The 17442-nt window shown below is 42.0% G+C and overlaps 1 protein-coding gene across 1 annotated transcript in view; it reads left to right on the forward strand.

Annotated features, from left to right (window-relative positions):
* Nucleotides 1-14919, forward strand: part of CFAP418 (cilia and flagella associated protein 418) — a 173386-nt gene extending 158467 nt beyond the window's left edge. Inside the window, exons 5-6 of the mRNA XM_085605224.1 lie at nt 5761-5856; nt 13535-14919. Of these exons, the coding sequence (XP_085461350.1) occupies nt 5761-5856; nt 13535-13694 (256 nt within the window). The 3' untranslated portion in view covers nt 13695-14919. The remainder of the gene's footprint in view (nt 1-5760; nt 5857-13534) is intronic.
* Nucleotides 14920-17442: the final 2523 nt, after the last annotated feature.

Genomic DNA, 17442 nt, shown 5'->3' on the forward strand with positions numbered 1-17442 from the left:
CACCGGCGAATGGTCAGATATACCACGCGCCATGTGCCTGGCCTCAGACACCAATGAGGCATGCGCAGCCAGAGTGAGTAGGTAGTCAATCCTAGAAAGGCTACCATGCGCCCCGGAGTGGAAAGTGTATTGGCTCTGTGTGGGGTGCCGGAGCCTCCAGCAGTCTATCAGGCCAAGCGTATCTAGAAAGTCTGGAAGCCACTTCTGAGCCCCCCCCCCGTGTCTCTGGGCGGGTATCTATCCAGCAGGCCGGAGCCAACAGCGTTGAAATCACCTCCCACTACAAGCATACCCCCCGGGAGATCCAGCAGGGCCCTACCCAGATCTGTGAAAGTGGAGGCCTGCAGGGCCGGCGGGACATAAACCGAAACTAAAACCAAAGTTCTTCCTTCCCACCGCCCCGCCACCGCCACAAACCTCCCCCTATCATCAACAATGGTGGAGTCCACCTCAAATGGTAGCGAGGCTCTGACTAGGATGCCCACACCCCTGGACCCAGAGGAGAACCCCGAATGAGCTATGAATTTATAACCCTTCCTATTCAGGGCATAGCACGTATTACCTATAAGATGCGTCTCCTGCAGCAGGGCGACATCCGGCAATGACCGTTTCAAGAATTGCTAAACAATCCCACGCTTAATGCGATCCCCCAAACCATTCACATTCCAGCTTATAACACTTAAACCCCTACCCCCCATCCCCAAACGTAAAGAGGCCCACCCCACACCCGAAGAGCCCCCATGGAACAGTCCTGGAAATAATCACTATGCCTTGCTGAAACAAACCCCCCAACAACAACCCCAAAATCCCGGAAACCCCCCCCCCACCCTGCACCCCTGCTGCAGCTTACAAAGCCCCCCCAACTTGCAGTGTGCCTGTCGCCCTACCAAACCCAAAATCTACAAAAAGTACCCTAAGGGAGGAAAGAGCTCCCCTCGTCCTCCCACAACCTCCGTGTTTACTGCAAGTCATTATCTAAAGTCAGTCCGAGTCAGTCCGGTTCCGAATACATCAACCTTGTTCATCCCGGCCACTGTCCCCGTCTACGGCAGTGTCCTCTTCCGTGCGCCGTCGAGGCAGAGCGTCCAGCCATTCATCCGCCATGGCAGGCGACTCAAAGAAGAATGTTCGGTCTTCAAACACCACACGTAGTCTGGCAGGGAAGAGCATGGCGTATTTCAGATCCCTCTCCCGAAGCCTCCTCTTCACCCCCAGGAAGCCCTGCCGCTGCCTCTGTACCTGCTGGGTGAAGTCAGGATAGAAATTCACCGACGCGTTCTGGAAGGGGACCGGGCCCGTTACCCTCGAGGCCTGCAGGATAGCGTCCCGGTCTCGAAAATGAAAGAGCCGGGCGACGATCGGCCTCGGTGTGGCTCCCACCTTGGGCCGCCCACCAGGCACTCTATGGGCCCGCTCGACTGCGAAGAACTTCCCTAGACCCTTAGGCTGCAGATGATTGAGCACCAAGTCCTCCACGAGCAGGTCCACTGAAATCTCGTCCGAGGACTCCGGGACCCCGATAACGCGCACGTTGTTGCGCCTGGCCCGGCTCTCGAAGTCCTCCAGCCGACGGGCTGCAAGATCATGCTCGGTCCGCAACTTACGGACCTCGGTCTGCAGGTCCGAGACATCATCGGCGAGGCCCGTGGTCTTGATGTCCAGGGATTTGACCCGTTCATTTGTTTTGCCCAAATCCGCGCGGATCAGATTCACATCCACCAAGATGGTATCCACTTTGTGCGCCAGGGCATCAAACTGTCTCCCAATCGAAGTCTGCAGCCCGTCAAGTGCACCCATGACATCCTGCAGTGAGAGCTCCGGGGCCAAGGGCGAAGCAGTCTTCTGTGTATCCGGGGACTGGCTCGGTGCACCCGGTGACCCCTTCTGCTGGGCATAGCGGTCCATGTTATTGGCTTGAGTGTAGGCCCCCCGCCTGGTGGCCTTGGGCTTCGGCCGATCCACCTCTGCTTTGCCCGACATGGTGGGCTCGAGCAAGTCGGGTCAAACAGGACTGCCCTCTCTCAGCGAGAGAGAGCAGGAGTGCTCCGTCTTACGATGGGTCGCCAATGGGGCATGCAGAGCGTCCAAATGATAATAAAGCAGACGCGAGCACTCCCTGGGCTGGGCAGACCAAGGGCGAGAAAGTGAAAGGATAGGGACCTCCGTCCGGCAGTTCACACCTCGCCTGGCCGCTGTTGTTCAATTAGAGGTCGGGCATCCTGCCAACTCGAGCCCCTGGCATCCCTCGGAGATGGGCCTCAATCTTCCGCCATGCATAACTCCGGTTCCCGGTGGGCGATTCGACCTCGGGTGGCATCGATCGCCTCCCTGACAAGTCATCTACACGATGCCATGCATACAAACAGGATTATATACAGGATAGATGACGGAGGGCACGAGGGTCTCGGGAGCTCAAAGCTCACGCGGCCATCTTGGTCAAGCGCTAGGCTCCTCCCCATGGCTCTGCATTTTGCACAATGAAAGGTTATTTATCTGCTATCTCAGCCTTTCTGCGGTTGCCAGATCAGCCCTCCCTTTTCAAGTCCCCTCTTGTAAAAAGGTTCCTTTAGCACATTTCCTCCATCTCCCTTTGTTATACCTCAATAGAACCTCAATTTGGTTCTTACTTTTCTAATGTGCATGCCCTTTGAGCTGCTTCATAACTGCCCTTTTAGGCTCCTCACCATCAAAACTGCCTTTCTGGTGGCATTTACATGTATCCAGAGTTTCAGTGAACTGCAGGTGCTGTCATTTCAGCCTCCGTACATCTCTATTTGCCCAGACTGGTCCTTCGGATGAAGATAGTCACCCCGTTCCACATGGACCAGTCCATCACCTTGCCTACCTTTAACACTCTGCCTCATCACTCTAAGGAAAAGTAGAGACTCCACCGGTTGAACCCAAAATTAGCCTTGTCGTTGTACCTTGACCGCAAACGACTTTCCAGGTGGACGATCAACTCTTTGTGGGGTATGTCGGAGCCAAGAACGGAAAGGCTGTGAATAAACTAACCATCTCCTGATGGATTGCTCAGATCTGCTATGCACTGGCCAAGAAGCAACGCTCGGAGGGTTTGCGTGCTCATTTCACCAGTGCAAAGGCTGCAACCACTGCGTTAGCACGCTGAGTTTCGGTCCTAGACATCTGTCGGCTGCAACGTGTGCTTCACTGCACACATTCACTGAGCACTACTGCCTGGACAGTCAGGTCTGTCGAGATGGGCACTTTGCCCATTCGGTCCTGCAGGATTTTCTAGTCCAAATCTGGTTCAGATACCCTCCTCTGGGGAGGTATTGCTTGGGTATCTATTCTAAGGTAAGGAATCTGCGGCTAGAAGTCTCTAACAAGGTACTTACCTTCGGAAACGGCTTTATCTGGTAGAGACTCTATCTAGCCGCAGATTCCTTGCTGATCCTCCCTTCTCTGCAAACAGATTTTTAGGTACAGAGCTGTTCCTTTTTCACTCCACTCCAGTGGTCCGCGTTATTCATGGCTCCGTGCTCCTGTCTTGAAAAATCGTGAAAACAAACTGATATCCGTGCGCTGGGCGCCTATATTGGCATCACGGACGTCTCTTCCGGCACGGGCAATGCCAATGACGCCACATTGATCTGAACACCTACCAGTGCTCAGGGGTACTGCTCACAAAAATAATTTCAGATCCAGTCTGATACATGATTCTAAGGTAAGTAATCTGCAGCTAGATAGTCTCTACCAGATAAGGCGTTACAGAAGGTAAGTAAGTTGTTAGTCGTAGCCTTTGAATCAGAATAGTACTCTGCTGTATTTTGGCTGCGTTTACACTAAATAAATACCATCATCATATGCACCACTGTAAATGGAAAAGCTAAAGTTTTAATATGGAGTTACGGTTAAGGGAGTATTACTAGGGTTCAGAGCAACAACTAAAAAGACAAGAACGTAACCAGTTAAAGTAGTAACTTAACTTTATCTCCCACCCCTCCCTACTCTCAGCTTGATCGTCCCACCCCACCCCGCCATGGCATGTGTAAGGTTGGCAGGAAATGCGAATTGAAGGCAGATTATTTACGAACAGGAGTGTGTAAGAGGGTCTGTGTGACTAAGTAGATGCACTCACAGGGAATTGAACTACTGATTGTGTAATAATTTGTTTACATGGAAACGTATTGTTATTTGGTGGAATTGCTGGGCATTGAGGGCACAACTGGTTGTTTAATGGGTAGGAGATGTTATCATATGTTATACCATCCTACATATATGGTAGTGCTTTGTGTATTGTATCATGTTGACGGTTTTAGATCTCAAATGTTTATTATATGTGTGTGTAATGATTATAAATATAATTCTGTTATGACATTGTGAAAGTGTTATTGTAAGTCTGCTAGTCTCTTTCTTGCTGAAAAGAGCTTATGGCAGGGGGTTTCACATAAGGTTATGGCCCTCCTATAGATTATTTATTTCATTTGTGCTGAAGGCTATATAAGCGCTCATGTCAACCTTCGCTCCATCTTTATTTTCTCCGAGAATTGTGTGTGTGCGCGGGGGAGGGGGTTGGGGTGGTCAATAGCTGTATGGGTCTTGTTATGGTAGAAACGAAGATTGGCTATTGTCGCGGGCCTATTTCTTCCTAAGCCTTTTAGATATGAAAGAAGTTGGGGATCAACTTACAGCTAGACCAGGGTCCTAACCAATTTTTGAGCAGGGCTGTGGGTGGCAGCCACCAGACCTGTGTACCTGGGGAGTGTGGCATTTGGTGTCTGAATCTCCCCTTCTTGCCCAAGGGCTGAGGGGTAGATTTGTTTCGCATCTTCACCTTTCCCAAGGGCGGGGGTTTGTGTATTATTCTCCCCGATACGATTCTCCCCACCCCCCTCCCCTCTTCAGAGGAAGGGAGGGAATGATTGGAGTTGTTTAAATCCTACAAGTTTCCCATGAGTAAGGGAGAGTGGATTTTTTCCCAACTTGTGAACAAGCACCAGCTGAGAAATGCAGAAGAGTGATGGAATGCTTGAATGAATCCCAGTCGGTGGTAATTGCTCTAGAACCGTTCCGGTCCAACGTGTAAAGAATGCACCAAGGCAGCAGTTGTGCTATCTGCAATAGTGAGTTAATGCAATAATGCGATGCATGTCATGGATACTGAACCTTGCATATGTGAACACGTCTTATTACATTTAATAATAATCTAGCAGTTTAATATACAGTCCCTGAAAGCAAAACTGATAAAGGTAGTAGTTTGCAATGCTGAACCATCTAATAAAGAAATGCTATTTTATGTATATTGCTATTTATATTTAAATTGTTTTGTTCGCCCCCAGTGTGATACATGCACTCCGAAAATAGCTCTGTGGGCCGTTGTCTGTATGTAATTTATAGAAAGCAAATATTCCATGTTGCTTGCTTCTTTTGATTACCAGTCCTTGTACCAAGTTATGCTATTACGTTATGAGGTCAGGGGCGTAACACAGGCCCCTGCTGCCCCTGTAAAGTAGGGGCCCCCACCCTTCAGAGAGTCCCCTCTCAACCCGAGGCTATGCGTGTCTGGGAGAAATGGAAGTCTCAAAGACCCCCTCTCCATATTTTGCAGTGGGACCCATCATGTTTCATTATGCCGCGCCCTGACTGAGGTATAATCTTTGGTCAGTTGATCCGAGTCAGATTTTGTAGTGCAATCGTATTTACTATTAACCTATATTAATTTGATTACTTGAATCACGTAATAAAAAAATTACATTTGAAAGCTGGACAGTAAATGACCTTTTCTTTCACCTTATCCAGAACATGTAGCCGTCTACGTTGCACCGCTTGCGATTTCTCAGTTGCAGCCTACGATGACTATCAGTGGGACAAATCATGTGATTATCTGTTCTTCAGGTATGTTGCAAAAAGTCTTGCATTGAACTGTATTGCAAAAGACATCCTTGTTTGCTGTATCATCAAGCATAAATGAAGAGACCTTCTGCATCTGAATGCTGATTTATTATTGGATACAGATAGTCAGAGAGGCTCAGATAGAAAAAACCTGCAGTTGTCGCCCCTATGTCGACTTGCAGATGGGACGGTCCTTCCTCCACATGGGAAAGCTCACTGTGGTAAAGAGAATCTCCTGTTTCTCCCAATGACAGCCTTGAGAGGCACTGGCGGTGCAAGGAGGAGATTTGGGAACTATGGAGGAAACTCCACTGTTGCTTGGCTATAGATTTAAAGTTGATGATAACCTACCTAACCACCGCACTGCGATTTCTCCCTTGCGTACCTCCTTCCATGTGACGTAGTGAATGAGCTATACAGAACTTTAAAGAAAGTTAACGTATATTATGAATTTAAGTGTTCGCATGTTTGCCACTGATTCTAAGGGGTTTTTAGAAATACAACATAGATGGGAGATTCAATCATTCTGTACATAATTCTGTTGTCATAGGCCCTTATTTTATGGATGTGTTTGCAGAGCTTCTATTCTGCACAGAGCAGTTGAACATGGGCTTCATTGTAGCGACTACCTTGGAGTTTGGAAGTTCAGAGATTTCATCGTGTTGCCACTCATTATTAATGTGAAGAGTTGTCCTCCGTTTATTTGCAGAAAACCAGGCTGCAGCATTTTGGATCCTTTGCAGCTGTGCTATAAGTCTCTTTGAAATACCAAAGAGGTGCTCTTGTGCACGGTTTTAGAGAGACAGCAGGATTCTTGGGTGCACCACAAAGAGCACCTATTTTTTGTGAATTGCCTAAAATGTGTCATTCCACATAATGAGAACTGTCACATTGGCAAATGACCTACTCCAGAGGTGTCTTACCAAAAATTCAACAACTTTCCTGTCACCTGTTCTCCATTTATGCAATTGTTTTTTTGTCGGTTGCCTTTTATTTTATTGAGTCCTGGCTTCCAAAGAGAACTGCATTTTTTTTATTTTGAGTATTTTCCATAAAATAATTTTGCAGGAGGAACAGACTATTGTCCAAACTTCACCATCTTGTTATCCTGTGCTGTAATACAGCATCTGTGTTTGGCCTGTGGTCTTTAGCATGATTACATGTAATGCTGTTGTCCTGTTCCCATACTGAATGCATCCTTATGACATGATCAGTCACTCTTTGTCTTGCATTCAAATACAGAGTGCCCGAATCGCATCGCAAAAATCTCAGAAGAAAAGCTACTTTTTTCCACCTGTAAATGTATACCTACTTTTTGCGATAGACTTTTTAAAAAAATTCTGTAAGAATTCTGGGAGTCCTAATATTCTGTAACTGTTGCAGAGTCCCTGAAGTATTAGCGTGTGTAACAATTTCCACACAGATAATTGTAATGGGTGCACTTTTCCTAATATGCAAATCTGACGCAAAGGTGCACTTGCAATATGCCACTTACCGTACATAGAAAATATGAGAAATGAGCTTTAGAAAATACCTTTGCAGATATGACAGAAAAACATAATATATTAAATATCTATGACAATAGCATGGCAACATTGTAGAAGTAAAATAAATGAGTAAATGAATATAAAAAACAAGGTTATCAAGACGGTATTGTTAATGGTCTGTGTAATATTAAGATAAGTAGTCCAGCCTTGGTAGTTTTCATGTAGGTTTATTAAGTATCAGGTTGTATAATGGATGAGCTCCACCAGGAGCAGTCTGTATGCTGCTCAGCCCTTTCAGCAACTGACAAACCATACCACCGTTCTAACCTTCAGCATTCTAAAATACACACATCCTGGCTGAGCAGCATACTACATCTTCTCCCTTCTTTGCAATGAGAAGAGAGAACCTCAAAGAGGCGCAGCAATAGATTACAAGCAAAATTCAAAATGAAAATATCTTGAAGAAATGGAATGAAGAATTCATTTTGAAACAAGTAATGAAAGGGTGAAGAATTTCGAAACATGTAAATGAGTGAATGATAAATTTTGAGACATGTAATGAAAAGGAAAGCACTGAAGTATGAGAAATGAAGACAAAGCATGGATACGAAGGAACCCAACCCTTCTTCCCCCTTTTACGGAGAAAACAGATTTGATTGAGATGCAAATGTTGCATGGTAAAGGGAAGAGTGATGTAAAGAAAAGCAAGCGTAGAAATGAGAGATGAAATGTGTGCAGCAATGGTGGCGCAACACATGAAGAGTAGAGAATTGACATTCTACGGTGTTACATTATACTGTGTGGCATTATATGCCAAATGCCACACCTACTTAAATATTGCAGTTTTAAAAAATTTCATTTACAATAAATTCCTGTTTCTGTAGCGTACATATACACCCAGTTTTACAGTTTGCATATAATGCTTTGTACCGTGTAGTTTGTCCACCACACCTAAATATACACTTATGTATTTTACTCAGTACTGGTGTCTATGCATTGCATTTGATAGTGTAGTAGTTTTGGTCATGTGGCTTGCACCCACATCTATTACGTACACATTTTTGTCATGTGGCTTGCACCCACATCTAGGATGTACTAATTTTGTTATTTGGTTTGCACCCACATCTATTATGTACATTTTGCTTTGTTCAGTGTGCCATGTTCACACTCCATAGGTACTTTACACCACATCTGCGCATTTTACACATTGTTTCGTGTGGAACAACCACATCTGCGCATTTTACACATTGTTTCATGTGGTACAACCACATCTGCGCATTTTACACATTGTTTCATGTGGTACAAGTTGTTTAACTGTTCTACTTTCTGTGGATTCATCACTTACAATGTTTTCTACTATTTACAAGTAGTTTGACCGTCCCACCTTCCGTGGATTCGTCATTTAGAATATATTCCACAATTTACAAGTAGTTTGACCGTTCCACCTTCAGTGGATTCGTCACTTACAATGTATTCTACTATTTACAAGTAGTTTGACCGTTCCACCCATCCGTGGATTCGTCACTTACAATGACCGTTCCATTCTCTTGTGGATTCGTCATTTACTCTTCAGTGTTTTGCTGTTTTACTATTTTTCTTACTATTGCTGTACATTACTTCATTTAGCTTTTTCTGTCTACACCTGTCCTCCACTCTTTCACTGCTCCCTGTACTTCTTTCATCATATCACTTCTTCAACTGATTGCCTCAACCCTGTACTTTACTCTTGTTAGCCTGGCCAGCTTTCATTATGTTTGTACTTGGATGGTTGTTTTATTTGATTGTGTGAGGAGTGGGTGCTTATCTTTTGTGAGAAAGATGCACGTGTTATTTGTATTTTCTTTCCTGCTTTTCTCCTTTTATATTCATAAACAATAATTATCATTTCATGTAATTTCTTTTCCAATGCTCTTTTCTGTTCTCTGCATTGCCTGTGTTTTCTTGTTGCATTTTATAATATTCTACTTTGTCATTGATTGCTAATAATGCTCCTTTCTTTTTGTCAAAAGAAGGGGGGTGATGTTGTGGTGGCAAATTGTCTTTATTCCTTTAAGGACAATTTTTTTATGTCGCGCGCCTGTTCTCGGGCGCTGTTGTTATTTGCATATGCCATTCATTCTGGAGTTCTCATGCTTCTGCGAGTTTGACAGTTGCAGCGGGAACACTAGGATGAGCGGTTGTGGGTTTTTCTTTCTCCATGCTTAAAACCTAATAAAGGTCTTCTAAATAAACTTCCGCATAAGGATCATCATTTCAACACAAGAACCCACTTTCAAAGTATAGCGATGACTGGACAAGAAGAAAGAAAGAATAAACCCACCGACCGGCTCCAACGCTTTCATTTTACCACCTGCCACCTTACGAACTACCTACTCGAACACTCAAAGAAAACGAATTACCATACTTTAAGAAACGCCAAACAAGCCATTGGAGAACTTTTTACTCAAGCCTGCCTAAAGATTTCGTCCTGTCAGACGTAGTGTATGCAGATTACAAAACATTTTTGAGAGAGCCTGGTGGAAATCAAACTACAACAATGTAAAAGTGCGGGTTATCATCATTTTCAGTGATTCATTATTCCCACCAAATGCCTAATTGTCTAGTCGAAGGCTACAGCTCATCAAAGAACCAGATACAAAGATACTTCATATATATGGATTGCCACTGTAGACCTATAGGACAAAGCATTGCTGAAAAACAGTTTGTAAGTCCTTCTTCCACATATTCTCTTTACTCTGGGACTAATCTGAAACATCTGCATCTAATTTGTGTACTATTAAGCTGGTAATTAATTATGGGTCTAGTTGGCATAAATTACAACATCGTACACATAGGCTGCAATTTTTGCATGTGCCAAATTTAAATGAATTCCTGTACTATCTTGGTCATTCCTGATAGTTGTCAGTGGCTGGTAAATAACTAGGAACTGTAGGACTAGAAGACATCCCTGTCTTGTCCCTTGTTCTAATCGGAATCAGAAGGATAGGGTTCTGTTTTGAATGTGGCTTCTCACCAATAAGCCACACCCAATCCCTGCACTCCCACCTGGGAGGCAAATATACCACTGCACCTTTGAATAATATACACTTTTGAGCAAGTCTTACCACCCCTGGCACAGCAAGACTTCAACACAAAACAAACAGCACCTTTTGAAAAGGGGTTTTATTTAACAAAATGCAAAGACTCTATCACTTTTAGAATAAGGCTTGGGGTTTATTACATAATACTCTCTAAACAAAGGCTATCTCAGATACCAAATGCATAAGATTCAAGTATATGTAGCAAACTTGTAATCTAAAAATGTATATATATATATACATATATATATATACACACACAGTAGAGGATCACTCTGGATGTGCACCTCCCACACAGCAAAGAAAACACCTTAAACGATCGCAGCCACTGGCTCACATCACAATGGCAATAACTACAAAACTCAATACATCACCTGATGCATACACTGCCCACTTCTGGCCGGGGGAAGTCTTCACACAGCCGGGGATCAGAGCTCAGCAATCGGGGTTCAATCCGAGATAGACACGTCTGCCCTCGCTCGGAATCCAAACTCCCAGTTTCTCAGCCTGAAACCCTCCGCTTTAAACACACTAGAATATTCGTGAAAGACCTCCTCCCACCGCCAGAGGAATTTTACTAGAACTGGCCAAGTTCCAAGCAAGCATCCTCATGGCAGTAAGGAGCTCTCAAGTCTCTTTCTCCATTCACACTTCTTCCAGCCTCTGTCTTGACGAAGCTCTCACAAGGTCTTCCACAGTACACTAAACAAAAACAATCGCTCAGGAAAACAGCAAGACCTTGAATGTGAATAACCCAAACAACTTGCAAGCACTGCTGTGCACGTAGCAGCAAGGCAGAGTCAGACATGAGGCCCTGTCAAAGGCAATAGTCAGCACCTATAATACTCATCCACACAACTTACAAGCACCACTGTGCACACAGAAAAGTTTGAAGCAAGGTAAAGTCAGAAAGCTGGATGACATAAAGCCATGTCGAAGAAAGACAGTAAGATTACAGGATAGAAGAGAAGCAGATATATGCAGGCCCATCCTACATTAAGGCTAAGGTAATATAACACACTAAAGTCAGTTAAACTGGTGGCAGTCAGGGGTCATCATAGGGTGCCAAACCACAAGAGTGGCTCTTTCACTACAGGTTCCATTGACTCTGGCAGATGGATAAGTATATAAAGCCAGAATAATTTGGATAAGAAAGTCCTTCAGAGAAAATGCAGAAGTGAACACAGAAAAGCCCACATTATTGTGTCAAATGCCTTTTCTGCATTGCTTAACAGTGTTCTACATCTTTGCAGTATCACATGGGATGACAGTGTCTCACAGATGCCTCTTAAGAGGCTACCAAATAACACAAAAAATTCATAAATTCGAATAGCAATGTAGAAAACTTGTGGGCTGGCCGTGGAGCTCCTTTCTTTAATTCCTTGTACAAAATGATTAAACATTCCACCAAGTTCCTAATCTACGGTTTCAATAATGGGAACAATTGTAGTCACCAATCACGGTGACTTGGATGCAGGGAAGTGAGAGTTAACCAACAGTCGTAGCCTTTCAGTCGTGCTGGGAGAGCTTCTCTCAAGATGACATCCACTCTGCTTTTTTTCATCATAATCCTAATGAAGTTAAGAAGATATAATGACTTGGCAGTGCACCATTACCTTATATTAAATCAAGAGGGAGGGGGAGCAAGGGATTGTGATCCATTCAGCTTCCTTGCATTATTACTCAAAATCAAAAGGGAATGGATCACTTGACCTGAGTAACCAGGTTCTGCAATATTTGTCTGGATTGTCAATAAAAAAAAAAAACATTCACGTGCTCCAATCGTGAGGCGGTATATCTTGGTTCTCTGCCCTGCATTGTCGACAGGTCAAGTGATCCATTCCCTTTTAATTTTGAGTGCATCATTACCTGCAGCTCCTAGGTGAAGTTGTGAATCGTCAAACTTTCCCCCCATCACATCACCAAATGAATACTTTTAGTTTCAGGGACCTCATTCTGATAGAGGAGTGGTGCTCAGCCTCCACAAACTCCACAGAGGCTGTAACAATGCCCCAAACGCTCTAGGTATTTGTCCTGCACTCGCCAGTGTTGCGGCTTGGGACTTCAATGTTAAATTGAATCAAAGAGATTGGAAAGAGGCGCTCTGGAGTCTACTCACTGCGCTAGGTATGTCAGTATGAGATACATCTGGGCACAGTAAGGCTTCTGAACAAAGATGGGTACCCAAATTGCTGCTTAGATTATTGCTATGCTGTAACAAATTGATTATTCCAGTTTCAAATGCTAGGATTATCTCTCACACACTATACAAGTTGTATGTAATTATATGTAATGTCAGAGATCTCCTCGTGCCGTATTTTTCCTGAATAGCCTACAGGTAGCTATCACCACTAGCTGCTGAATCAGTGAAATCACTCCCTTAGCCTTTGCTATATATATCTGATCATAGATAGGACCTCTTACTACAGATGCTGTGTTAAGGGAGAAGGCTGTATAACTTGGTTGTCTCAGTTATTATTACTCAGATGCTGGTGCACTGATTCTCTGAAGCACTTTTGGAAATCTACAATGTGCTGTTGACTCGAATCAAACCTCTATTTCGGTAAATACAGAAATCTGACCAGTGGCCTGAGAGGCCTACTCGATCTATTCAGGTTATTTAAAACTCCAGCAGGTCCAACTATTGGACTATCTACACCTGCTACATCTCCACTGCTGGTTGAGAGGTACTCAACACCGTGGAAGTATCTTCCATTAACCTACTTCATCATGGTAGAGTCTAAAAATGCCATATGATTAATTGATTTTATAAGGTGCACTGCTAGCAAAGGGTGTCCTGGGATGGGATTTTAGTAAACAGCATCAACGTTTGCCACTGGACCCACCTTGAAATACTTGTCTGTTAGATGTTCTATGTGAGCAGATCACGTTTGCGATTTCCTTACCTTGATTTAACTATTCTTATTGTTACAGTTTCCTGTATCTCCCTTATTGCTGTCTTATTTTATTAAAGTTTCTTTATCTATTTCACCAGCTTTCAATCTGTTGAATTGGAAACCCACTTCTCTCGTAGATTTTTGTGGAAAGCTAATCTTGTAATGTTTTAGTAATAGTCCCATTTTAGCGACTTGCTAACATTTTTATTTCTCTTTGTAGGAACAGCATGCCTGAGCTTGAGAAATTACAAAGCAAAATGATAAGAAAAAGAGGATCCCGTGCATATGCTTGTCAATGTAGCTGGAGGTCCATTCAGCAGCTAACTGACCTCCAACTAGATCAGCAGCTTCGCTGGGTGTGTGGCAAACATGCCGAGTGAAGTAATTTACATAGTGGACTTTTACCTTGAATTATTACCAGAATCCATACAGCAGTATATGTCAGAAGAAAACCAATTAAATATGCAGTGTACCAGAATTAAGGTGCTACATTAATTGCAAATATAAATTAATGTGCAAATGGTAATGGCAAAATTTATCTGTAATATCCATCTAATTGTGTTCTAACAATTGTCATGGTTGGATGACTGTACCTTGCTTGAAAACATGGGAAACGCATCGAGCTAAGCTGATATTTCTATACGACACATGGTGTAAGTACTATAATTGTCGAAGACTATCTGTTAGCCACATTTCGAAGGGTTCTCTGTGGATATCTTCTTTATTACACATACAAAGAATACCAGAGATATACCCCAGCAAGTCCCAAATCTGAAAACTAACAACGCCTAGCTGCTACAATATAAATATCAAGACATTGCATGTCCTTTACTGCCGAGAATTTCTAAACTAGACTCCATTACTTTGCTTCATTTGTCTTTGGTTGAGTGCTTCTTTAAAGGAAACATTATCTTAAAAATATCAAAGGAAAAGCTTGACATGTAGAATTCTTTTTCAGGTTTTTTCATCAGTGTTGTATCATCATCTAGAACAATGACCTATATCCAACAGGATCTGAGTGTGCTAAAAATGTACCTTATTATATTGTATAATTTATTCTACATAGACTTTTATAGATTTTTTAAATACTTTTAATTGTTAGATTTTCAGTTTATTATACTCATTTCCTTCAAGTCATGTAGAAACAACACTGTTGTGAAGATACGTTTTTACAAGTTTCTTGTTTTGCTAATGTGATGACGCACACTATGCTCCTTTACTGTAAGGATTATTTCTTTCTTGTTAAATGAACAAAGTTCTCCAAATGATGGAGCTAACCGAATTTGGGACCAGAGAAGAATGTGATTTACATATGTGTTTTTGTTTGCTAATTTAGAAATGTAATTAGAATTAATTGCAAGTGTATTAGGCCTATGTTATGTCTATTAGCGGATATTTCATGAGGAGGTTTTTACAAGTTCTTGCACTGCATTTGCATATATTTCTTGTCTTGTAGTTCTTTGTAAATGAAAGTGCATGCATGTTGCATGTTGTTTTGAGTCCGACTGAAAATTACCTTTGACTTAGAAAACGCAAAGTGTATCCTTCATATACAAACATGCACATATTTCATATTGTATATTAAAGTATGTTTTATATCTGCAATGAAGTGGGCTTCTTTACTTTTATTTACAGGTTCTGCAATAAGTATGAAGTCAAATGATTCTGTAGGTTCCAACAGTTTGAACGTTTCACTTGCTAAATTGTTGCATATCATTAAAATGTAAATCAAAAATGTTTTTATACTTCTTCGTGATATGTACAGTAGCTAGCCTCAAAGTTTTAACAGTTAAGCAGTTGGGATTGTTCAGTGTTACTGAAGAGCAATATCTAATACAAGGTCTGGGCTTACCATTTCACCAAACATTAGAGAGAGATGTAGGTTAAGATGTTTGAATTATCTTAAATTAATTTTGAAACCATGTCTACTCTGCTTTACACGTAGATTAGACTGGCTATGATCGCATTTGCTTTTAATAGTGCTTTCAATTGTGCTCACCTTTCTTTTCCCTCCAGACTTGCTATTACAGACATCTGTGTGTCAGGTGCTCCAATACTAGCACAGAAACAACATAATCTACGTAGACAGTATGTGGTTCTGATAGTAAGATTTTATTATTTTCAAGTACAATCTTTGTATTTTTGGGATATATTGAAAATATTGATATGAATAACTATTATTAATATTTCTATAATCAAATTGGAGTTCTATAAATATTTTCATAATCAGACAAGTATTTTATTCGTGTTTCATGAGGTATTAAAATTCTAGTTCTGATCATTCCTGACCAAAATGGGTCAGGATTCTAATTATCTTACTTAGAAGTATTAATTGACCGAGATTTAAGCCAGACCCCACTGCAATGAGTTGAACTGAGGTCCTTCCAATGAGTAAGTGGCTTTTGCGTTTTACAGATTCTACACTGTGAATTAAATTATTTATTATGTGACCATTATTTGGGTAGACCTGGCCACCAAGAGGCAGCATTGGCCTGGATCTAGGAGGCAGGACAGTGGTACTGAAGCCTTATGATCAGGATCTCACGTCTTGACATCCACACCAACCTTTTTAGGTACTCTAGTTCTCCTGGAAAATGTGCTCCCAGGGACTGGCTCAGAAGTGCTTAAGGATAAGGAAGCCTGTCTTTTTGGTGACTGCTTACACACATTTATATGTGTATTTGTATTTATGTACTTAAGGCAGGTACAGTTCAACTGTTTCTTCTTTTTTTCTTGAAAAGGATAGGACTAACCCTGTATTCAAGGAAGCCCACAAAACAGGTTGCAATGAAAACAAAAGTTTCTCCAAGGGTACAAATATTTCCCTCTGAAGAATTTTAAAGACAGTTAAACTATGCTTGGTCAGCCAATGCTTGCATAAACGTATACCTGGCAAATGTGCAAATGCAAAGATGCTTTGAATGGGAGTAAACATGAATTCACAAAAAAGAATCTGAATTACTCCTGGTAAATTACAACTGAAGCAGCTTTTCTGAAGTATCTGTGGAATAATCTGTGTATTGCAAAGAAGTCAGACCTATACTATAAAAAGTGTAAATTCAAGATCTGTGATTAAATAATTCGAATATATACTATGGAATTAAGGTAACACACCTATGTTCATCGTAACTGTGCACATTTCCTCTGTGAATCCAGCCCTCCTTCTTAGATCTGCGTCTCTACCCTGGGACTCGCATAACCTGCCCATATGAGCAAATTTGTTCACTCGTAATACTAAAATTTGATCACTACATATTACTTATGAGCAAACAGAATTGCTTGTGTAAATTAACGCAAATACAAAATGTGACTTTACACTATTAAGGTTTTTGGGCACAATAGTTCAAATTATGGTATATGGGGAGAGAATTTGTTCACTAAGATTTTGCAAAAACCCGGTGTCTGCATATAACAGGGTTCTGGCTATTATCTGAATAAATGTACACTTTGTTTATGGAACTATTGGATATTTACAGTGGTATGCAAGAACTTTTACACAATTCATATATTTCTGTTGGTGTCGTTGCTGGGTAGACAATCAAAAGTGGAAGTTCTATTGGTGTGCATTAGCACCTTGAAATTATTTTTTCAGGTAGAGAAAACATTATTACTCTGCCCTCTTTAAATACAGAGGTACTGCATTGATTTTCTCACCCTGGAAAATCACTTACTATTTGTAAGAGGAGATTGCCATGTATTTCTAGGGTGAGAATAGTTAAGAATCTGTTTGTACCATTTTGTGCTTGTTGCATGCGAATTGCATTGCCATCTCCCTGACACTTTGATATTGCATGCCATTTTCATTAGCCAATGTGAATCATAAGCGTTTTGCAAAATTCTTGGCATGAAGATCTGAAAACATTTATAGTCCCTAATCACACCTGCTAAAACTGAGTTGTCAAAGTGAAGCATATCATCCCTATCACCAGGCTGGCATGTAAAATTGTCTCACTTCAAATGTTGTTCTCCTTACCAATATACCTATTGTACATGCTTCCCATCCCTGGTGAAGTCTTCAGATCGCTAACAATAACTCTTAAATAAACCAGAGTATCTGCAAGAAAAATTCAAGAAATAAAAGCATTGGTTATTTCTCAGATTTTAGGGAATAAACTCCTTTTAGAATGC

This window comes from Triturus cristatus, chromosome 5_1 (assembly GCF_964204655.1).
Source record: "Triturus cristatus chromosome 5_1, aTriCri1.1, whole genome shotgun sequence".
Taxonomy (NCBI): Eukaryota; Metazoa; Chordata; class Amphibia; order Caudata; family Salamandridae; genus Triturus; species Triturus cristatus.